This window comes from Sinocyclocheilus grahami, unplaced genomic scaffold (assembly GCF_001515645.1).
Source record: "Sinocyclocheilus grahami isolate Dianchi unplaced genomic scaffold, SAMN03320097.WGS_v1.1 scaffold2209.1, whole genome shotgun sequence".
NCBI classification, from domain to species: domain Eukaryota; kingdom Metazoa; phylum Chordata; class Actinopteri; order Cypriniformes; family Cyprinidae; genus Sinocyclocheilus; species Sinocyclocheilus grahami.
In genome coordinates, this window is record NW_015507388.1 from 51,688 (window position 1) to 76,822 (window position 25,135).

Sequence of the window (25,135 nt, forward strand, 5' to 3'; positions counted from 1 at the left end):
GATTTGGAGAAGGTTATTCATGCTTTTATTACCTCACGTTTAGATTACTGTAATTCACTGTACTCAGGTCTTCCTCAGTCATCGCTTTCACGCCTCCAGTTGGTACAAAATGCAGCTGCAAGGCTGCTGACTGGGGCAAAGAAATATGACCATGTCACTTCAATTTTAGCTTCACTTCACTGGCTTCTGGTCCATTCTAGAGTTCAGTTTAAGATTCTGCTGTTTGTTTTTAAAGCTCTTAACAATCAAGCTCCATCTTATCTTAAAGACCGTATGCCTTTGTCATCTACCAGACTTTTAAGATCCACTGACAGGGCTCCAGTGGCGGACGAGGGCAGAGAATTATGAGCATACTCTGCCCAGGACAGTTGGTCGCACTACGACGTGGGGGTCCGTGAGGTCAAGCTACGCAACATGCGACCAAGAATCTGATTGGTCCTCTCGGCTTGTCCATTGGTTTGTGGATGGAATCCTGATGACAGACTGGGGGATGCCCCTATCTGACAACAGAATCCCCTCCAGAACTGAGAGACGAACTGAGGCCCTCTGTCAGACACAATGTCCGAAGGAAGACCATGGATCTTGAAAACGTGATCTACCATAACTTGAGCGGTCTCACGGGCGGACGGTAATCCTGGGAGAGGGATAAAATGAGCGGCCTTCGAAAAACAGTCCACAACGGTAAGGATGACCGTATTATCAGCCGATAACGGAAGACCGGTCACAAAATCCAACGCAATGTGAGACCACGGATGTGATGGAATGGGGAGGGGCCTAAGAAGACCTGCCGGTGGAGTGTTACTAGACGTAGTCTGGGCACAGACATGACAAGAAGCAACAACGCGCCGAACATTGTATTCTCTAGTGGGCCACCAAAACCGTTGACGAATCGCGGCCAACGTACCCCTAACTCCCGGATGTGCCACCAATTTGGACGAGTGACACCAGCGAAGAACTGCCGAATGAACGGCCTCAGGAACGAATAATGTTCCCTCATGAGTGCGAGGACATGAAAAAAGGCTCTCCTCACCGCCTGTTCCACTCCCCAGACGGCCACCCCGACCACACAATGCTGAGGTAAAATGCTCTCGTTGGTCGAGGGACCCCCTGATGAGCCGAACTGACGTGAGAAAGCATCCGGCTTGAGATTCTTAGAACCGGGTCTAAATGAGATCGAAAACTCAAAGTGGCCAAAGAAAAGCGCCCACCGTGCCTGCCGGGTATTAAGTCTCTTAGCGGCGTGGATGTACTCCAGATTCCGGTGATCCGTCCAGACCATAAATGGCACACTGGCTCCCTCAAGCCAGTGTCGCCATTCACCTAGCACCAGATGGATCGCCAAAAGTTCTCGGTTACCGGCGTCGTAGTTGCGCTCAGCGGGCGAAAGGCGATGCAAATAGAAAGTGCACGGATGAACCTTCTCGTCAAGGGAAGAGCGTTGCGACAATATAGCTCCTACCCCGACGTCGGAGGCATCAACCTCAACAATAAATTGTCTCTCGGGATCAGGGGTAATAAGGATGGGGGTGGAGGTGAATAACTCCTTGAGCCGATTGAACGCACTCTGCGCAGCCTCGGACCAAGCAAATCAAGTCTTGAACGTGGTGAGGAAAGTCAGAGGAGCGGCGACTTGACTAAAGTTACGGATAAACCGGCGGTAAAAATGACCAAACCCCAGAAACCGCTGAAGCGCAACTCAAGAATCTGGAACGGGCCAATCAATGACAGCACGAACCTTGTCAGGGTCCATGCTGATCCCCTCCGCCGAAACCACTGAGCCGAGAAACGTGACGGATTGGGCATGAAACATGCACTTCTCTGCCTTAATAAACAGGCGGTTCTCAAGCAAACTCTACAAAACTCGGCGGACATGCTGTTCGTGTACCTGAAGAGAAGGCGAAAGATTCTTGACTGTTATGCCGTTCAGCCCCGATAATCGATACAGGGACGCAAGGACCCATCCTTCTTCTTCACAAAGAAGAACCCTGCACCGGCAGGCGAGGAGGACGGAACAATAATTCCCGCAGCGAGAGACTCTGTGAGGTATTTCTCCAGAGCCTCCCGCTCGGGCACCGAGAGCGAGTATAAACAACCGCGGGGTGGCATGGTGCCCGGAAGGAGCTCTATGCTGCAGTCGTAGGGGCGATGAGGCGGCGAGGAGGTAGCCCGGGAACGGCTGAAGACCGCCCGCAGATCGTGGTACTCCCCCGGAACTCCCGACAATTCACCAGGCTCCTCCTGAAACACAGACACAGAGGAAACAGTAGACACCAAACAGTTGACATGACACGATAAATTCCATGAGTGAATAGAACCCTTAACCCAGTCAATCTGAGGGTTGTGCCGAGTAAGCCATGGATGCCAAAGAACAATGGGGGTCAAAGGGGACTGGAAAACAAAAAAAGAAATAGTCTCTCTGTGATTTCCTGAGACGGTAAGGCTCACCGGGCTGGTGATACGGTGAACTGAAGAAAGTACCCTCCCGTCTAGGGCAACAACGGTGGTAGTGTCCTTCAAGTCCAGCAGAGTGATCCCCCGTTCGCTAGCCCATCTCTCATCAATAAAATTGTCCTCTGCCCCCGAATCAATGAGTGCTGGGCCCATAAAGGTAAAACCAGCCCATCGGAGAACAGCAGAGACAGTAATATGAGACCTGGGTGAAGAGGGGATGACAGTTGCGCTCTCCAGTACTCCTCCTTCTACTGGCGAGCTCTGGCTTTTAACACGCACGAAGTGGCGAAATGTCCGGCCGCGCCGCAGTAAAGGCAGAGGCGGTTCAGAATCCGCCGTTGTCGTTCCTCCGCAGAAATGCGAACCCCCCCAAGCTGCATAGGTTCAGGATCAGATCTGAGAGGAGAATATTCCACAGCTGGTGTAAGAGTCTCTGGTGGTCTTGAACTAGAAGCTCGAACCTGCCTCCGCTGCTCGAAGCACTTGTCCAAACGAATGCCCAGTTCAATAAGCTGATCCAGCTGTGTCGGCGGTCCATGCGCATAAATCTCCTCCTTAAGATCCACATTCAGTCCCTCCAGAAAGCGAGCAACCAAAGCAGGTTAATTCCACTCTCACGTGGTCGCCAGCGTCCGGAACTCAATGGCGAAATCAGCAACAGACCTTCTGCCCTGATGAAGCACAGCGAGAAGGCGCGAAGCCTCGCGGCCGAAAACGGATCGGTCGAATATCTTGATCATCTCCTCCTTGAAGAGCTCGAAACGACCACAGCAAGGAGTCTGTGCCTCCCAAGCAGAGGTTCCCCATTCGCGAGCTCGCCCCGTGAGCAGCGAAAGTACAAAGGCAATCCGGGCAGAATCTCCCGCATAAGTCTGAGGCTGGAGAGAAAAGACAACCTCACATTGAGTCAGAAAAGCTCTGCATTCAGTGGGCTCACCGGCATAGCAGTGGGGGTTGTTAACACGCGGCTCGGAAGGTGGATGTCGGCTGTAATACGTTGTGGGTTCTCGGTAAAGCTGTAGAAGACGAGAAGATAAATCCGTCACCTGTGCGGTCAAACTCTAAACTGCGTGACGGGTGGCGGACAACTCCTCCTCATGTCTGCCGAGCATGACTCCCTGAATCTCCACCGCTGATCGGATTGGTTCCTCCTTTGCTGGATCCATCCTTGGTCGGATTATTCTGTCAGGGGTGCTGTAAAGGATCCACGTGCAAAGGCAGTCCGTTAGAATCAGTCTCTTTATTGAAGACACAAAACAAGGCAGTCTGTCGTATGATGACACAGAACTGGATGAAACACAAATCGACCGAGGATGGTCTGGTTCCGAGGACTCCCGTCTTGGAGAGAGCTCGTGGGGGCTGGGCTCACTGGAAGCAGCCACCGGACACAGAGAACACTAAGACGAGCACAGCACACTAAGCAAGACAAGACATGGTAAGAACTCTGATAGTATCGACATGAAGGGCCAAACAATACCGTATGCATGACACACAATAATCCGACAGAGAACAGTGAGCCCAACCACTAGAAATAGAGTGACTAATAGATCAGAGTGGAAACAGGTGTCCCCGCAAAGCCGCAAAGCAGCTGATTGTGATGACAAACAGGTGGAGATGAGAGCTAGAATGAGCATGGGTGTGCGTGAGTGTGTGTGTGTGTGTGTGTGCATGATAGAGTATGCATGTGTATGTGTGTGTGAAATCCCGTGTGTGTGAGAGAGAAACAGAGAAGCAAACCCAGCTCATGACACTACGAGCCTCCGGGACGTGATCTGCTGCTGGAACATGTGCTGATTATTTCATCTGTGGACGTCTGATTTGATTTTGAGCTGGAATTTTCTGCTGATTCAGTGCTTATGAACAGATGTTGGTGGAATTGGTTAACACTAGGCAATGAAGATGGAGCCTCTGTGAAGTTCTGCTTTGGACAGTAAAAACCCCTAGGAGGTTAAGAAAATAGTAAAGTGCACAAACACACCCGAGAGATGGTGTTTGCAACCTGCTGTATTGTATTCACTGACCTGGATGGATTTCAGTGATGATTATTATTTTTCATGCACTTATATTTTTCATGTCTTAAAAGGCTAAACATGTCATCTGTAACTCATACTAACTTAGGTCTCTCTTATTTTTCTTTAATGACTTTAATGACAGGTTGATTGTCACTATGCTGATATATAAAATGCCTCCTCTTAATTTATTGTTTATAAATCAGCTGTTTGTCTCCTACAATGGTTAATAATAATAAATTCTCAGTATCTTGCATCTCTCAGATCTCAATCTATTATGAAGCACTATTATGTTTCTTTGTTTAATTTCAGGCTTTTTTACCAAAACATTTTTCCACAATAAAAATGTATGTTTGATCAGAAAAAGATAATTGAGTGCAATTTGTAAGTGTTAATATTGAGAGGCTCTCTCCTGTCCTAACACAAGCACAAGACACTTTTCAGCTCGTTTCTGGAATAAGTGTTTTGCTCTCATCTATTGGAAGACTAACGCATTGCAGTACGAAATTGCCGGAGTTGCCGCTTGTCTTTAGAATTTTATTTATTTTTGTGCCATCGTTTGATTGAGTAACGCATTGCTACTTTCAACGCAGAAGCCCATGCGCTGTTATTTTTACAGTAAGACATGGATTTGTGTTTTCTAACAATAAACATTAAAATTGAATGGACAATAATAATCATATAATCACATAATAATAATGATGATCATCATCATAATTCATATATAATAATAATAAATAATAATGCCAGAATGGGAAACAAGATTGTAAATTTCTGAAATTTGTGAGTTTGGGAATTATGTAGTTATTTATAAATTTCTCTCTAATTATTATTATTTATCATTATTATTTGAAATTATTATTTTTATTATTATTTTCTTATATACCTCCTGAACACATTGCAATGGGATATGTGTGGGGTATAATGTAGTGTTTGTTTTTAGATGTTTTAATAAAGTGTTTTAAAAGTCAGTTTAAAAGTGTACTGTGAATATTTATTATGTATATATAAATACACGCACATACAGTATATATTTTCTAAATATTTGCATGTATATATTTATATTCATATCATTTATATTATGTATAAATATATTTTATTTTTTAAATAAAAAAAAAAATCTTAAATATACACATGCATGTATGTGTATTTATATATATATAATAAATACACTACCGGTCAAACGTTTGGGATCAGAACGATTTTTTATGTTTTTTACAGGAGTTTTTTATGCTCATCAAGGCTGCATTTATTTGATCAAAAATACAGGATGTAAAATAAATTTTTTTCTTTTTTAATATACATTAAAATCTAATTTATTCCTGTGATGCAAAGGTAAATTTTCAGCATCATTACTCCAGTCTTCAGAGTCACATGATCCTTCAGAAATCATTCTAATATGCTGATTTATTATCAGTGCTGGAAACCGTTGTGCTGCTTAATATTTTTTTTGAACCTGTGATATTTTCCTTCAGAAATCATTCTAATATGCTGATTTATTATCAGTGCTGGAAACCGTTGTGCTGCTTAATATTTTTTTGGAACCTGTGATACTTTTTTTCAGGATTCTTTGATGAATAAAAAGTTAAAGAGAAGAGCATTTATTTAAAATAGAAATCTTTTCTAACAATATACACTACAGTTCAAAATTTTGGGGTCAGTACATTTTTATTCTTTCTTTTTTTGAAAGAAATTAAAACTTTTATTCAGCTAAATTGATCAGAAGTGATAGCAAAGATTTATATTGTCAGAAAAGATTTTAAATAAATGCTGTTAAAAGAAAGCTATTTTTATTCATCAAAGAATCCTGAAAAAAGTATCACAGTTTCCCAAAAAATATTTGGCAGCACAACTGTTGCCAACATTGATAATTCTAATAATAAATCAGCATATTAGAATGATTTCTTAAGGATCATGTCCGCCCTGGAGGCCTACAGAGCGCCCACCCCCCCCTTCCCGTTGGAAGTTATGAGGCGCTTGGACGCGCCTTCTGGGAGGAGGAGGTAATGTCACGCCTATTGGCTGTCTTTGTGTTCCTGTGTTGTTGTGTTTTGCTACCCATGTGCTCCCCGTGACCCAGTTTCTCCTCGTGTTGATTGAGTTCCATTTGATTCACCTGTGTTCCCCTAATCATCCTTGTTATGTTCAGCTTACTTAAGCCCAGTGTTTCCTGTGTCTAGTGTTCAGTGTCTAACGTCATTTTGAGTCTCATGCGTTCCCTGTGTTCCCTGTTTCTTGGTTAATTAAAGTCTGTTTGTGTTAGAAAACACTCTCTGTCTCTCTGTTGAGTCCAGACATGTCTTACCCCTCCTCTTTCTCCCTCTCTCTCATTCTTATATATACAACGCATTCTTTCTGAATCCCTCCTTCTATATCCATCTCTCTCTTGATATTATGTTTTAAATATGTCTTACTTATATGTGAAGTATGCATGCTTAAATGTATACATTAGCTTCTCTTGATTTAAAGGCCCCAATAAAGACATGAATGTTATGACTACAAGGGTAAAGGAGTTCGTGATGAAACCATGAAGACAGTTCAGCATTCTTCGCAAAAGTCTATTCCTAATATGTCCATGTTTTTCTGTACATGTGGCTATTTTATATAAACACATGTTCTTGGCCAAAGATCCTACGTGTATGTTATTCATATCCTCATTGGTTAAGAGGATGAAACTCCCCTCGACATATGCCTATATAATATCTGTATTTCTATGAATAAATTGAAGTATTGAGGATACATTTGAATGTGTGTTTTCTTACTTCCCGGCCGTATTTACACTTTAAGGAGACTGAGAAAACTTCAAGGTGGCAAAGAGAATTTACTGAGGGACCAAATTGTTATTCTTTATTGACAGTTTGTTTAAGTTTATTCCCACGTCTCCTCGCCTCCTCGATCCCCGCTCCTCAGGAGTGTGACAGTAATAACATTTTGCAAGATTACTGTTTTTTTTTCTGTATTTTTGATCAAATAAATGCAGTTGAGAAAATTGAATAAGAAGTTTTTATTTGCTCGGTGTCACAATTTAAGGAATTTTACTGTATTTATTTGTAAGAGGAAAATAGGATGATATGAAGTTTGAAGTGAGCCTTTATCAGTCTCTGTATCTCAGCAGGTGTTGATGCTGTAAATATCCTGGAGTGCTTCCTCTCTCTGAAATCTTTAGTGTCTCCTGTATGATGTGTGACTATTTTTGCCTCTGGCAGATGTGTGTGCGCATCCTCACTGAAAAGTCTTTATATGGAGGAGGAGTCGTCCTTTTCAGCGCTGACGTTCTATTGATATATATGGTGAAAATCAGAAATGTCTCCTCTGATTTGTCAGTGAAGTTGTTTGATGAGTTCCTCTGTTGTTTCTAATAAGGTAATGATGATCTTGATTGGAAAGTTTTGGCACACACTCTCTCTTTAGGGGGCTGACAGGAGCCAGTTTCTTCAGAGTGTTTGAGGGAGCTGCGGAGAAACTTGTGTTGCATTTTGAGCTGATGAAATAGTTGAGCAGATGGAGAAGATGAAGACCTGTCTAATGCTGATGCTTCTGATAAAACTCATCACCTCTGGTAGGTTTATACTTTGAATCAAGGAGTAAAATAATCTCAAATGAAACACTAAGCAATTATATTATGCTGCTGCTGACTGTCACACATTATCTACAGTACATTTTGACCATTTATTAATATATTTATTAGAGCTGTATTTTTTCCCTTTTTTTCTCCCTCTTTCCCCCCCCCCGCCAATCTTGTTCATACCATTTTTCAATTAATCTGTTATTCATCTATTAAATTAACAGACCGTGTAAATGTGAGGTTGGTTGGTGGTCACAGTCGCTGTGCTGGTAGAGTGGAGGTTCTTCATAGAGGTCAGTGGGGAACAGTGTGTGGTGCTGGTTGGGATTTGGTTGATGCTGCAGTGGTGTGTAGAGAGCTGGACTGTGGAGAACCTGTAGATGCTCTGGGTGGTGCTCATTTTGGATCAGGAACAGGACCGATCTGGATGAGTACTGTCATGTGTACTGGATCAGAGTCTACGCTGAAAAACTGTGGCTCATCAGGATGGGGTAAATCTCGTTGTCTTCATTCTAAAGTTTCTGGAGTCATCTGCTCAGGTGAGCTGTTCCAAATTACTACATCACTCTCTAATATTTTTCTCTGATTTTAAAGTCTAATAAACTCTAATATTTTTTTTAGGTTGTACATGTATACCAAAAAAAAAAAAAAACCTCTGTATCAGATGTAACATCTGTACATCTCTTCCTTGTGTACTGAAAATTGTTAATTAACTCTACAAAAAGTTTCAACTCCTTAACGTTTTTTCTGTGTCTTAGTTAAAAAGCATTAGCTAGTGCTTTTTGTAGTGTTTTTCTCCCTAAATGTTTTTTGTCTGAGTGATAAGAATTCCACTCGTGTATGTGTGATGAGTGTTTTTCTTTGCTATGAAATTATCAGAAATTTCTGTAAATGTAAATACTGTACTGTAAATGTTTTGCTAAAAAATTATTTATTTATAAAATATATCTCTAAGAAATCTAAATTTAAGGAATATTTTTTCTATAAATCTACTGTTATTATTGCTGCTGGTGTTAACAACTATTTAAATGATCCGTGTTGTTTCAGAAGTCAGGCTGCTTGGAGGTTCTCGCTGCTCTGGGAGGTTAGAGATCCTTCATAATCAGACGTGGATGTCAGTGTGTGACGCTGCCTTTGACCAGCAGGATGCAGAGGTTGTGTGTAGAGAGCTGGACTGTGGGGCTCCTGTACAGGTGCTGGGAGCAGCTGCTTTTGATAAAGGAGACGCTCAGATGTGGACACAAGAGATTCAGTGCAGAGGAAATGAGTCTCAGATTCACCTCTGTCCAACATCACCATCACGTGAAAACGACTGTTCTCATGACTATGGTGTTGGACTAATGTGTACAGGTTGGTATAAATGTTTTACTTTAAGTAAAAGAAAAAGCATTTTTATAAATGCAGTATTTTTTATGTCTGTGTTTCTTCACAATTTCAATATTTATTTGTCTCTGTCCTCTACTGTATCTTCAGCTGTCATTCTCTCTGTTCAATATTTAGAACATGTGAAAGTGAGACTGCTAAATGGTAGCAGTCACTGTGCTGGTAGAGTGGAGGTTCTTCACAGAGGTCAGTGGGGAACAGTGTGTGGTGCTGGTTGGGATTTGGCTGATGCTGCAGTGGTGTGTAGAGAACTGGACTGTGGAGAACCTGTAGATGCTCTGGGTGGTGCTCATTTTGGACAAGGATCAGGACCAATCTGGACAAATTTTGCCATGTGTACTGGATCAGAGTCCACACTGAAGAACTGTGGTTCATTAGGACAAGGTGGGCAAGGCTGTGATCCTATTGGAGATGCTGGAGTCATCTGCTCAGGTAAACTGCTTCAAACCTGTCCTCAGTAATGAACAACCTGCCTCAAATCAACCTCTCATTAAAATGTGGATTTATTTTAACTGTTTAGTTCAAAAATTTCCAATTTAATTTTTTTTCTTTTTAAATTAACTAATAATCCGGTAACACTTTAGAATAGGGAACACTTATTCACTATTAACTTTTCGCTCAATAAATTCCTAATTTGCTGCTTATTAATAGTAAGTAAGGTAGTTGTTAAGTTTAGGTGTTGGGTTGGATTAGGGATGTAGAATAAGGTCGTGTAGAATAAGGCATTAATATGTGCTTAATTAGTACTAATAAATGGCTAATATTCTAGTAATATGCATGCTAATAACAGCTAGTTAAGAGACCCTCAAATAAAGTGTTACCTATAAAAAAAAATAATGTCCAGGTCTAATATAAGCATCTTACATATATTTGATATTTGATAACACATTACAATGAAGTTAAATTTGTTAGAAAGACTCATGTCTACAACATTTATAAATCTAGGTCAATGTTTTTTACACATACAATATTAACATAGCAGTTTGTATAAATTAACATTATGTATTATAATGAACAAGCCTGAACTAAAATAAACAATAGTATATTTATTAACATTAACTTTATAACTTAACATTTCTGTTCTTTATTAGGTCATGATACCTAATCCATTACCTGATGTTAACAAATTGAACCTTATTATAAAGTGTTAACAATGATTCTTTTTCTTTCATTGTTCAGGAGTCAGGCTGGTTGGAGGTTTTCGCTGCTCTGGGAGGTTAGAGATCCTTCATAATCAGACGTGGATGTCAGTGTGTGACGCTGCCTTTGACCAGCAGAATGCAGAGGTTGTGTGTAGAGAGCTGGACTGTGGGGCACCTGTACAGGTGCTGGGAGCTGCTGCTTTTGATAAAGGAGACACTCAGATGTGGACACAAGAGATTCAGTGCAGAGGAGATGAATCTCAGATTCACCTCTGTCCAACATCACTGCCACACAAATACAACTGTTCACATGATAATGATGTTGGACTGGTGTACGCAGGTTGGAATTAATTTCCTTTAATTGAGTAAAATAATTTTTGTATTTTGTAAGTTTTTTTGTTGTTGTCATTTTGAGTCATTTTGCCATCTCAACTTTTCTTTCTTTCTGTCCTTCAGTAGTTCTTTGTTTCATTCTCTTTGTTCAATATACAGACCTTGTAAATGTGAGGCTCGTTGGTGGTCACAGTCGCTGTGCTGGTAGAGTGGAGGTTCTTCATAGAGGTCAGTGGGGAACAGTGTGTGGTGATTTCTGGGATTTGGCTGATGCTGCAGTGGTGTGTAGAGAGCTGGACTGTGGAGAACCTGTAGATGCTCTGGGTGGTGCTCATTTTGGACAAGGATCAGGACCAATCTGGACAAATTTTGCCATGTGTACTGGATCAGAGTCCACACTGAAGAACTGTGGTTCATTAGGACAAGGTGGGCAAGGCTGTGATCCTATTGGAGATGCTGGAGTCATCTGCTCAGGTAAACTGCTTCAAACCTGTCCTCAGTAATGAACAACCTGCCTCAAATCAACCTCTCATTAAAATGCGGATTTATTTTAACTGTTTAGTTCAAACATTTCAAATGTATTTTTTTTTTTTTTTACTTTTAAATTCATTAATAATTCAGTAACACTTTAGAATAGGGAACACTTATTCACTATTAACTACGACTTTTCTCTCAATAAATTCCTAATTTGCTGCTTATTAATAGTTAGTAAGGTAGTTGTTAAGTTTAGGTGTTGTGTAGGATTAGGGATGTAGAATAAGGCATTAATATGTGCTTAATTAGTACTAATAAATGGCTAGTATTCTAGTAATATGCATGCTAATAACAACTAGTTAAGAGACCCTAAAATAAAGTGTTACCAATAACTGTTATTGGTTGACCAATAATGTCAAGAATTATGTTGTTAAAAAATTTACTAGTATTTTTTCATGACAAAAAAAATAATGTCCAGGTCTAATATAAGCATCTTACATATATTTGATATTTGATAACACATTACAATGAAGTTAAATTTGTTAGAACGACTCATATGTCTACAACATTTATAAATCTAGGTCAATGTTTTCTACACATACAATTTTAACATAGCAGTTTGTATAAATTAACATTATGTATTATAATGAACAAGCCTGAACTAAAATAAACAATAGTATATTTATTAACATTAACTTTATAACTTAACATTTTTGTTCTTTATTAGGTCATGATACCTAATTCATTACCTGATGTTAACAAATCGAACCTTATTATGAAGTGTTAACAATGTTTATTTTTCTTTAATTTGTCAGGAGTCAGGCTGGTTGGAGGTTATCGCTGCTCTGGGAGGTTAGAGATCCTTCATAATCAGACGTGGATGTCAGTGTGTGACGCTGCCTTTGACCAGCAGAATGCAGAGGTTGTGTGTAGAGAGCTGGACTGTGGGGCACCTGTACAGGTGCTGGGAGCTGCTGCTTTTGATAAAGGAGACACTCAGATGTGGACACAAGAGATTCAGTGCAGAGGAGACGAATCTCAGATTCACCTCTGTCCAACATCACCATCACATGAAAGCAACTGTTCTCATGACAGTGATGTTGGACTGGTGTGTGCAGGTTAGAATTATTTATTAAAATCATTTTTGTATTTTGTAAGGTTTTTTTTGTCATTTTTCTGAAGAACTTTTCTTTCTTTCTGTCCTTCAGTATTTCTTTGTTTCATTCTCTTTGTTCAATATACAGACCTTGTAAATGTGAGGCTGGTTGGTGGTCACAGTCGCTGTGCTGGTAGAGTGGAGGTTCTTCATAGAGGTCAGTGGGGAACAGTGTGTGAGCATTTCTGGGATATGGCTGATGCTGCAGTGGTGTGTAGAGAGCTGGACTGTGGAGAACCTGTAGATGTTCTGGGTGATGCTCATTTTGGACAAGGATCAGGACCAATCTGGCTGAGTACTGTCATGTGTACTGGATCAGAGTCCACACTGAAGAACTGTGGATCAGCAGGATGGGGTAAACCTGTCTGTGATCATCGTCAAGATGTTGGAGTCATTTGTTCAGGTGAATGAGATTAATCTTCAAAACATTTGGGAGTACACAAACACACATACTTTCTATCTAAATAGGGCTTATTATGTGAATTAAGTGGTTAAATTAACATTTATTTAAAAGGGTCTTTTTTTGGTGATCTCTGTGATTGGACAGTGCTGTGCAGTACCAGCAGAGTCAGTCAGGTTCCAGTGATGGTCCACTGCATCCTCCACAATACAGCACTCAGAACTGACCCAACAGTGCTGCGCAAATTGTGTTCAGCAAGATTTTGTGTGCATGTTTGTGTGTGCAAGTAAATGGTGCTTTGGGAGGGTGCAATTGATTAGTGAATTTTGCTCTTTTTATTTTGGTAATTTAATATCATGTAATGTTTTTGGGCAAAAATATATCCTGATGCAATGTTGATTTTGTCATTGCTCTACAGATTGGCACAATTTCATAAAACTAAAAATATGTTTATTCAAATTTTGTGAGTATTAAATATACTCTTAAAATTGCCACTCTGCATAAATCTATTTTGTGTGCTTTTATTTAATATGAACAGATCATAAACATTCCAGACTTATTAACGGATCTCACCTTTGCTCTGGGAGAATAGAGGTGGTTCATGGGAACACATGGCACACAGTGTGTGATGCTGCCTTTGACCAGCAGAATGCAGAGGTTGTGTGTAGAGAGCTGAACTGTGGGGCTCCTGTACAGGTGCTGGGAGCAGCTGCTTTTGGCAAAGGAGACGCTCAGATGTGGACACAAGAGATTCAGTGCAGAGGAAACTAATCTCATATATATTTTTGTCCACATACATCTTTAAGCAAAAACAACTGTTCCCATGACAATGATCTTGGAGTTATATGTTCTGGTTGAGTATATTTTCCATGTATTTGTGTGTGTGTGTGTGTGCATATGGGAGGTAATGCAATTTACGTAATCTGAATTTTCAGAAGTAAAAAGTATGCATTACTTTTTTATGCACACCATTATATCTAAGTTAAGTTACTTTTCAATTAATTGATTACAAATATACTTTTTTACGTTACTGAAATTCTCTCTTCTTCATGTTGTCATGCAGACAACAATACACTAAAATGTGCAAAAACACACTAGACAGAACGTGCATGGTTTATTCTGTATTGTGTTTTTAGTTACTAAATATGTGTCACTTGCACTGTTGTCAAACATAACCTGACCGAATTGAGCATTAATTTGCTAACTAATTATACAAGATTTCAAACAATACCATGCCATTATCAACAACCAGTATTTATAAACTAGGAGAAACTGATTCCAATTTGAGACAAACACAACAGAACTTTAGCAAGTCTATATTGCAAAAGTAAAGTAACTTACTTTTTCATAAATTTAACATGATTAGTTGCTATTTTGGGGATTTAATTAAACATTTTAAAAGTAACAGCACTGTTTGTGTTATGCTAGCAGAGTTTTACTGATCTATTCACTTGTCTCTTGTTTTATACTGTTTAAAATAATTCTCATGTTTTGTCCAGGTTACACAGATCTCAGGCTGGTAAACAGTTCAGACTCCTGTTCTGGAAGAGTGGAGCTTCAATATAGCAGTAAATGGGGCACAGTGTGTGATGCATGCTGGGATATGAGAGCTGCCAGTGTCCTCTGTAGACAGCTGAATTGTGGGATTGCTGTGTCTGTTGTGGGATCAGACTGGTTTGGAGAGGGAAGTGCTGAAATCTGGGCTGATGTGTTTGATTGTGACGGGAATGAAACAAAACTCTCAGAATGTTCCATCTCTTCATGGAGTCGAGCGGAATGTTCTCATAGACGAGCTGTTGGAGTCATTTGCTCTGGTAAACTTATTTAATCAAGAGAGTCATGAATGCTTATACTGAAAAAAAAAAATTAGCAGTACCATTTCTGTAACCTGTAATGACAATACTTTGTTCAACATTAAATCTTCCCTCCAGATTCTTCTCTGGCTCGTCATTATGGTCTGGTGCGGTTATCTGGAGAGAGACAGTGTGAGGGGGAGGTGGAAGTTTTCATCCAGCAGGTCTGGAGGAGAGTTCTGCTCGACTCCTGGAGTCTCACTGAATCCTCTGTGGTCTGCCGACAGCTGGGCTGTGGCTCTGTGCTGAACTTCTACGGCTCCTCTTCATCCAGTCCCGAACACAGTCATGAGTGTGTGACGGGCTTCCAGTGCTCTGGGAGTGAAGCTCATCTGGGGAACTGCAGCTCTCCACAAACTCTCAACTGCAGCTCCACACAACAGCTGTCAATCACCTGCCTTGGTGAGAAGAACAACATCTGGGCAGATTCTTCAGTTGTTCGTGATCAATAATGTGTTTTTCTTTCTCTGAATATCAGGTCGTGGGTCCATCAGACTGGTGGGTTCTGGGGGAGACTGTGCAGGGAGACTGGAGGTTTTTCACAGCGGCTCATGGGGGACAGTGTGGGACGATTCTTGGGATATTAAAGATGCTCATGTGGTGTGCAGACAGCTGCAGTGTGGAGTGGCCCTCAGTAACCAGCAGGTACCAGCCTGGTTTGGTCCTGGTTCTGGACCCATATGGCTGGATGAGGTGGAGTGTGAGGGGAATGAGACGTCCCTGTGGAGCTGCTCTTCTCCAGGCTGGGGAAAACATGACTGTAAACACAAGGAGGATGTAGGAGTCGTGTGCTCGGGTAAACAGTGAAGAACAATATAAACAATAACATTTCTATAACCTATGTATGTGACTAATTAACAATATCCAGTGTACAGTATTTGCATTATACACATTAAGAACAGGGTTAAAAACTCTTTTATGCGTTTTTAAAAGAATTTCAGGAGTGATCCTGTTAACAGTCCATGCACATGCATTTTTCTAGTGTAGATGGAATTAAAGATCTCTTTACTCAGGGGCGCAACACTGCTGTTGACTATTCATTGCAAAACACACAATGTAACAATTTTAGTCTGATTCCTGAATGAATGACTCTGAGTCAGTTATTTTTAGTTAATCAAAGACATGCATCTTATTACTGCAAACTGTGAAATACAATTCCCAATATTTATTTCTTAAAAGCGCTAAAAGAATTGTAAAAATTTTTAATTAATAAAATTCCCTTTTCCATCTAGAGTTTAAAAAGATCAGGTTAACTGATGGCTGTGAAGGGAATGTGGAGGTTTTCTACAATGGATCCTGGGGTAATTTATGTTACAACCAGATGGACAGAGACACAGCGAGTCTGATCTGTCAAGAGCTGAACTGTGGAAGATCGAGCAGTGAAACCAGTTATTCAGAGGGACTGAAGCCTCATAATTGGCTTGATAAACTTAATTGTCGACAACATGATTCCACTTTATGGCAGTGTCCATCTTCACCCTGGGGACAGAATGACTGTGATAATGAAGTGGCCAAAATCACCTGCTCTGGTAAGATTTTAAACTATTTTACTGATATTTCTATAAATGTAAAGGTTGATTTTTACATGAAATTTAGTAAATAGATTGAATAAATTATTTTAAATTATTTTATTCATTAAACTGTGATCATGTTATAATCTCAGAGGAGGAAATTCACGAGTCTCTGCAGAGCCGTCTGACTTGTTCAACATCATCTCACCAGAGGCAGTGTTCAAGTAAGTTTATTTGACAACAAATAGGTTTAAATATTTATGACCTTTTCCACATATAAAACTAGCTGACAAATCTTTGAAAATATTGGTAATAATGAGTAATCAGACTTTTTTCTGTGACTCTGTAAACCACAAAGAATAAACTGGGTGCAGGCTGTGTTTTTTTCACCAATCAGAAAAATTAGAGGTGCTTCCTGCCAGTCATTTGTTTTGCATGTTCAGGTTGCTAACATTGATTACAAAATATTTTGTATATGTGCAGTTAAATACTGGATTATTTATTTTCCACATTTAAATTAATCACAGTTTTAAATACCTCTAACTTCACTCTCTGTGCGTGTTTTGTTGTGAATATTGTGCTGAAGCTGATCAGTGCTGGTTGATATGTGTGTTTTAGAGCATCTTCCTCTCAGACTGAGTGGAGGGGAGGGCCGGTGCTCTGGGAGGCTGGAGGTGTATCATAACGCTGTGTGGGGCTCAGTCTGTGATGATCAGTGGGACATCAGCGATGCTCAGGTGGTCTGCAGGCAGCTGGGTTGTGGAGCAGCACTGAGGGCTGATGGGAATTCAGTCTTTGCTGCTGGTGAAGGTGTTGTGTGGCTGAACAGAGTCGAGTGCAGAGGGAATGAGATTCACCTGTGGGACTGTCTTCTCTCCCTGAATAACCACACTGACTGCTCCCGCAAAGAGCACGCTGGACTCACCTGTGCAGGTCACAACAAACACTGAGGAATAATATGAATTTGATAATTTTAGAGTGTAAAATATTTGTATATTCAAGATATTTGCATCAACTGATTATAATTTCAGAATTTTTTACATTGCCAGATTTGTCAGTGTCCACTACCACAACATCATCAGTTTCTCCTCCAGTGCGCTCAACATCAGTCGCTCCTCCACAAACTCCTCCAGCAGCGTCTCTCTCCGTCCCTCCAGTGCTTGTGATTGTACTGGGAGTTGTGCTCTTACTGCTCTTAGTGCCACTGCTTATACTGATTCAGCAGAACAGAGTGATGAGGAGAGGTAGGAGAGATCCAGAGACTGGCATACACTCTTAAAAATAAAGGTGCTTCACAATGCCATAGAAGAACCTTTTTGTCTAAATGGTTCCATAAAGAACCTTTAACATCTGAAGAACCATTCTGTTTCACAAAAGGTTCTTTGTGGCGAAAGAAAGTTCTTCAGATTACAAAAGAAAGAGATGGTTCTTTAAAGAACCTTTGACTGAATGGTTCTTTGTGGAACCAAAAATGGTTCTTCTGTGGCATCGCTTGAAGAACCTTTTGAAGCACCTTTATTTTTAAGAGTGTATTGTGTCTTATTCAGTGTGTGATCAGTCATGTGTTGTGAACTGACAGCAGTTTTGTCTGTCTACACACAGCTCTTTCTGACTGGTACACAGGACTACACAGGACTCAGTCTCAAACTGAGCCAGTTTATGAGGAAATTTATCACAGACTCAATCTATTTACTCATAGAGGTGAGGCATCATGAGAGAATGTGACCATAACTGTGTATTGATTCAAAGGGTCTCTACACAGTGTATACTTCTCCTCAATTGCTAGCACATTACTAATTACCCTTACAAGGTTAGAGAGGTGATTTACAAACTCAGTAAATAAATGTAAACTCTGAAATTTCAGGAAATTAATGACTTTATATATAATATTTTGATTTTGAAGAGAGGGTGAATGAGATCACACCAGGAATCTATGAGGATATCTTCACCGGTGGGCCGATACCAGATTGTGAGACAGGTGCTGATGCTCTTCTGTACATTACTTGTATTTCTTTTTCTGTAATTCTATAATGTGCATATTAATATATACAGTACATTCAAGCTTGTTCTAAGTGTGATGGCATTAGTTTCATGTTAAATTTGTAGACGACACACCAGAGGGATATTATGATGTCATTACTAGTGGACAGAACTATGGTACTGAAAAAGGTAGTTTTATTTTTATATAATTTTGCTCATGAATTTTTACACCCTACTTCTTTAAGGTGAAGGCCAGTTATTATTTAAATGATTATTTTTATCAGCTTAATGTTATATTTAGGAGCTTATAATGTTGTATGTGTGTGTGTATGAGTAGTGGACACACCAGAGAATTATGATGATCTCATCATTAATGGACAGTGCTCTCGTGCAAAAGGTGAGTCACACAGAACTTATTTTTAATAATCTACATCTGTTTCTATGATATATTGAATATGTTTACACCATTAATTAATCATTATGGCTTTATCAGGTGTAATCTAACAATCTGTCATGAGGGGACAGGGGTCTATGACATGACACAATATCAAGGTGTATTAAAAAATAAAATGATATTTTTTTGTACATGTGTAAAGTGGGAGATCAGGAGGAGTATGATGATGTGTGGAGTATCACTGAAGATGTGAGAAACCTGTTAGGTAACCCTTTTGTCTTATGATTCCTACATTTATTAAATATATTAAGTATTATATATTAAGAATAAAATTGCCTTTCAAAAGTTTGGACACACCTCATTCTTCATTAGCGCCTATTTTAAGACATTATTTTATAAATAATTATATTAGTAATTTGCTGATTTAAATTAAATTAAGTTAAGTTTGGAATACTGATGCAATCATAACATTAAACAATTTTTTTTGCTTTTTTTTGAATGCAGACTATGATGATGTGGGGGAGGAGTCAAACGATGAGGGAGTGGCCGTATGACTCAGTGGCCACACCCACTGCCTCTGTTTATTTCATTTTATGATTTTTTTTGTTTTTAAAGAGTTGCATTTGATTCTGTTAATATTCTTTAATATGCTACTTAAATATGGCCATGAACACAAATCTAGAGTAACAGAACTACTGTTAACATTATAATTTTTTGTTAAAATATTAAGGCTATGGACCAGGGTTAAGTATTTCTACACTTAATAATTTATGGTTTGATTTCCTCTTTTCTTAAAGTTGTTTGTTCCTTTCAAATAACTGCAATGTAGGAGAGTCTTCCTTTGACAAAAAAAATGATAGTTACAATGACTTGCACAAATATGTTTCTGAATATTTGTTGAATATATGTTAGAAAGCATTCATGATCAACCTAAAATAAGATGTTTGCATAAATGTTATTCAGTGGCTATGTTGTAGTGTAAAGCAACTGTCATAAGAATACAATTGCATGGTAGGATGCAAGAATTACATGTCTCACCCAAAAAGATGCTAAAGATGACAAATATGTGTGTAATTAATACTTAATGAAATAGCATTTTTACTGATTACACCACTCCTGATTCCTGAATTGTTCTGAATATAGCTGAAATCTTTTAATAATATCTGTTTCATTATCTCAATCATTCCATTGCCTGTCTTTGCTGTGGTTGTAATTTAGATTTTTTTAAAAAATATATATATATATTGTTGACTTTAATATTTTAATAAGGTTTTTAAGTTTTTTTTTCTGTTAACTCAAAATTGTTAAACAGAAAAAAAGTTCAAACTTTAGTATGCAGTCTAAAGTACTATAGACTGACAATCAGGCCTGTTTCTAGCCTCGCGTGAATGCAGACCTCTACTTTCAGTTGTGTGATTTCAGTCTCCTGCTGGTGTCAAAGTGAACAACAGGTAATAACTTTCTTTCTGTGGATTTTATTGCCATCTCGTGGAGACATATGAAATGCAGTAATAGAAACTTTAAAGCAAAGGTTCGAATGCATCTTGATTAGAGCAAGTCTAAGTAACAGAAGTTTTTTTAATTCGCCCAACCTGTAGGGCACATATACATCAAAAAGTATTTTGTCACAAATTACAAAAAAGTGTTCTCATAATATAACAGGTTTGATAACTTTTTAATAGATCAAAGAACTGGACATGATTTAAATACAATAAAGCAATACACATATAAAGTAAACAAATATTTCAAACAGATTAAAGTGCAAAAGAATTGTAAAGAACAATATGTAACACCTTACAATAAGGTCTCATTAGTTAACCTTAATTAATGCATTTTCATTAACAATGAGCAATAGCTACATTTGTTACAGAAGTTATTATTCTTTGTTTAAAAAATCCTGCTTTTAGTTCATGTTACCTGGGGTCCATTAAATAATAGTTACAACTTCTGATTTTAATAACATGTTATTAGACATGTGCCAGTATTTGGTAATACGATATATCACGGTAATGAACATGCACGATATTGCATGTTCAGAACCTTCCTAACTTCACTAAAGTGGCACCACGTCCTTGTCTGATCAGACAACATGACAGTGGTGACCTTCAAAAACTGCCAAGACAGTCTCAGGTCACAGGCTCTATACAAGATGGCGAGGCGCCTCCTCATAAACACAGAGCAACCTGAGCTCCTTGAAGGCAGTGCACATGCTGGACAAATTGAACCAGGGAGTGGATATGTTGTTCTGAGGCAGCATGTCTCCAGAGGAATGGAGGCTCCACCCCCAAATGGTTCAAATGATCTGGGATGTCTTTGGGAAGGCAGAGGTCGACCTCTTTGCCTTAGAAGACAACTCTCATTGCCCAACATTTTTCTCGAGGGAATGAGACGCACTAGGCCACGTATGGCCAACTCTGTGCCAACCCATTTTTTTTATTAAATTTTTTTAAATTTTCATATCCACTACACTGGATACCAAGACTGAAGCAATGTAAAAGTGCTCATATTTTAACCATACTAGTGTTTAAACAAACAGTATGTGAACCAGTGGTAAAGATTTCGAAAATAACATAATGTAACAATGAGCAATGCAATAAGAAGTAAAAAAGGATAAGACGATAAGATAAAGTCTGAAAAAACCTGTTTAAGTATTTTTGTTGCTTGCAGCGGATGAGTGGATGGATATGTGTTTTGTCTTTGTGGATGTGTTTGTGTACTTGCTGGTTGATTTGAAAATATATATTTGTTTGCGTTGTAGTACCAAGTGTGTATGGTGGGTGTGTGAGTTGCTGTGTATTCACTCATCACTCAATAATATTAATAATAAACATTAATATGCATAAAACAGTAACATCAGAATTTGTAGCTCTGTAGCTTTGAAATTCTTGCACAAATTTCACAACCTGGCACAACACAACAAAGTCATGAGGTTCCTGCTGATATCATTCAAGACCTGATGTCCATTTTGTGGGGCAATAAATGTAAAAAAAAAATCCTGTGTTCTGCGACTCTGAATCATCATCAAATTATTAAACTATTTTATCAAGGTAATATTATCACTTGATTCTATTAAGATTATAATAGGTTTAATTGACGAGGATACTATTAACATAAATTAGCATATAAAAGGAAAATTATAGGCTATTGACTATTCACGCTGGTTTTATTTGTAAGTGTTATACTCATTCATTATGCTTTGATTTCTTTTTGTCTAGACAGACAGACAGGCAGAAAAATAAAACCCCACCTCGGAAGTTTCTAAGTCAGTTTAGACTGATCCAGCACGTTTCAGTTGTGTGATTTCAGTCCCTTGCTGGTGTCAAAGTGAACAATAGGTAATAATTTTCTTTCTGTGGAATTTACGGCCTTTTACTGCAATCTCATGGATACAGATGAAGTAATAGATTGCAGTAATAGTAACGTAAAGGTTTGTTGGCTACTTGCCCATATGATTAAAGCAAATCTGATATGGTATTAAATCTATGGTATTACTTGCATGTTACTTTTTATAGGTTACAGATAAAATTAGTCATGAGCTAAAAGTTTCTTCTTCATAAATCATGTCCTCCTATCAAGAGTCTCCTTGTGCTCATGCTGATCCAATCAGTTTGCTGCTGCTGTAGGCAGTCGAAATAATATAGACAGTCACTAATTATTTAAGTGAAACCTTTGGTGTTAGTTGTAAATTGACCATTATTTCCAATTTGCCATATATTTTCAATTAAATTAAGTCTTGTAATGTGGTCTGGTTGCATTTGGCAGGTTTTTTAAACCTCCAATCAATTTATGTTGTACATTATTTGACATTTTGAGGCTACAGGTAAACGAGTGGGTATTTTCACAATGTTTGTATGTTTTGTTTTGGTGAAAGTACAGTATAATAACACAGGTCTGACCTGTCAAGAGCTGAAGAGTTGAGGATCTGGTGTCGGTGCGCCACATATAATTCAGGTTTTGTGACGTGTTCTCTTCACCTTGGAGACAGTCATAGGGGATTTGATAATTATGCTCACTTTGACAACAAACATAGGCCAATTATACCATAAAAATACTTTACAACTTAACAGTACTGTAATGTTGTGGTAGTTTTTATTCAAGGCTTGAAAATCAAACAAGAGTAGTTTTAAACCTACCTAAATTAAACCCATAGTGTAGAGCTTCTTGGATAGCTGCTGAAACCACCTTATTTCAAACACTTTCTTTCTTAAATTGATAATTGAAGACATTCTCTTTGTTTGTGCTAATCTAGAAATAACATGGTAAAAGAGAGCACACCCGATGATGAAGTCATTACTGCTTTTCTGTAGATGGCATCAGCACAGCATATAGCTCTACCGAATGGAGTTCAGACTTTGCTTGTAAATGTCACTGAAAGGGGAAAAATATGTATGTATTTATTTATTTATTTATTTACCAGAGAAGGCCAGTGCCCTGAGAGTTCTCCACTGTCTGTCAAGTAGGAGGGGCATTTTCATTTTCACTTATTTAAGTGTGGCAAACATTGTATTTGCACTTTCTGCAAAGTAGCTTTAAGAGGCATAGTCTCACCTACAGAACTTTGACTAGATGGCCAAATCTCTGGTCCACATTATAGAAGGATGAATGTGTTGTACAGATTGCTTTAGCAGAAATGGAGCACACAGACTCTCTCTACTGGTCACAAGATGAACAACATGCTTGTCTTTACAGAATGAGAATTATGTTTTTTGTGGGCCATCTAAAGCCACTTTTGTGGAATTAGGTAGATTTCATATTAGTCAGAGAAATTATGTTTAGACGGAAGGTTTCATTCAATTTTATGCTCATTTCTTAATTTTCTTAATGTCATTTTACAATTTTATAAATTTTAGAGAGTTGAGTCTAATGTCATGCTAACATTTGTATACACTGTTTTTTAGGACATTTTTAGGACAGTTAGTTATCAGTGCTTTTATCTCGTCTCTGCAGGTGTTGGGCTTTGAAGCTGTAAATAAACTGGAGAATTTCCTGTCTCCTGTAAGTCTCTATATATGTATACACTCTGTGTGTGTGTGTGTGTGTGTGTGTGTGTGTGTGTGAGTGTGAGTGTGTGTGTGAGTGTGCAGGCGCTTCCCCTCAGTGAGGCATCTTGATGTGTGGGGAGGAGGAGTTCATCAGCACTGATGTACATATACAGTATATGGAAAAAATCAGAAAAGCGTCCTCTGATTTGTCACTGAAGTTGTTTGATGATTTCCTCTGTTGTGTCTAATAAGGTAATAGCGAGTGTGATTGGAGGGTGTTGGACCTCTTTCTCTCTCATTAAGGAGGCTGAGAGGGTGCCTGTACTTCTGTATCATCAGTGCGGAGAAGCTTGAACTGAATGTTGAGTTAATCATGCTGAGGATGATGAGGAGATGCCTGACGTTCATTTTACTGTCTTCAGTTGTAATACTCATCACAGCTGGTAAGTACATAAGGATGATAATTTCAGAAAATTTCTCAAATGGTCAGAATATTATGTTATTTTTATTTCTTAAAAGTGGTGAAAGTTGTTTATCTCTGACAGAAATGTTTTAGTTTGAATGAGTCCCATGAACATTTACCAAAGTAAAACTGTATTCCTCACTCATGATGCAGCAGCATAAACAATATATTATTGCATGTCGAGATCACAAGAAAATTTACGACAAAACAAGACAAAAAATATTAACCTCTTACACAATACCATGTTTAATAGCTAGAGATATACAAGAGTAAAAAATATAAATTATTTAAATAATAAATTATTTTTTTATTTTAAAAGAAAGGTATAGAGAAGATGATTTTGACACTTGATTTTAAACCTGAATGTGCCTTTAAATAGAAAAACTTTAGTTTCTCTTTAAACACTCTCTCATCCCTTCATCTTTCTCTCATTTGTTACTGCTCAACATTTAGTTCATGTAAATGTGAGGCTGGTTGGTGGTCACAGTCGCTGTGCTGGTAGAGTGGAGGTTCTTCATAGAGGTCAGTGGGGAACAGTATGTGGTGATTTTTGGGATTTGGTTGATGCTGCAGTGGTGTGTAGAGAGCTGGACTGTGGAGAAGCTGTAGATGCTCTGGGTGCTGCTCATTTTGGATCAGGTTCAGGACCAATCTGGATGAGTTATGTCATGTGTACTGGATCAGAGTCCACACTGAAGAACTGTGGGTCATTAGGATGGGGTAAAAGTAGATGTGATCATTCTAAAGATAATGGAGTCATCTGCTCAGGTAATATATTTTCCATATTATAATTCACATCTATGTAAAATTTTTGTGCTTCTACAGTACATTGGCCTTTAAAGAAGTTGATTTTAATTATTCAAATATTGACTTGAGAAAGATATATAAAATTCCATATTTGTGTTAATCTATGTTGTGTTTTTTTTGTTTTTCAAAGGCTATAATTTTATTTTTCTGTAAGCCATGATTTTTGTTCATTTTGGTTGTCTTAGATGTCAGGTTGGTTGGAGGTTCTCACTGCTCTGGAAGGTTAGAGATC

General features: G+C 38.7%; 1 protein-coding gene across 1 annotated transcript; it reads left to right on the forward strand.

Annotated features, from left to right (window-relative positions):
- The first annotated feature begins 9,137 nt into the window (after positions 1–9,137).
- Positions 9,138–19,205, forward strand: LOC107574393 (deleted in malignant brain tumors 1 protein-like). Its single transcript, XM_016260831.1, is given in 15 exon segments — positions 9,138–9,375; positions 9,526–9,840; positions 10,588–10,890; positions 11,007–11,357; positions 12,173–12,475; positions 12,602–12,916; positions 13,452–13,766; positions 14,413–14,727; positions 14,845–15,168; positions 15,245–15,562; positions 15,999–16,295; positions 16,430–16,501; positions 16,896–17,210; positions 17,309–17,521; positions 19,156–19,205. Coding segments are annotated over 15 exon segments (4,044 nt in total).
- The last annotated feature ends 5,930 nt before the right edge of the window (positions 19,206–25,135 follow it).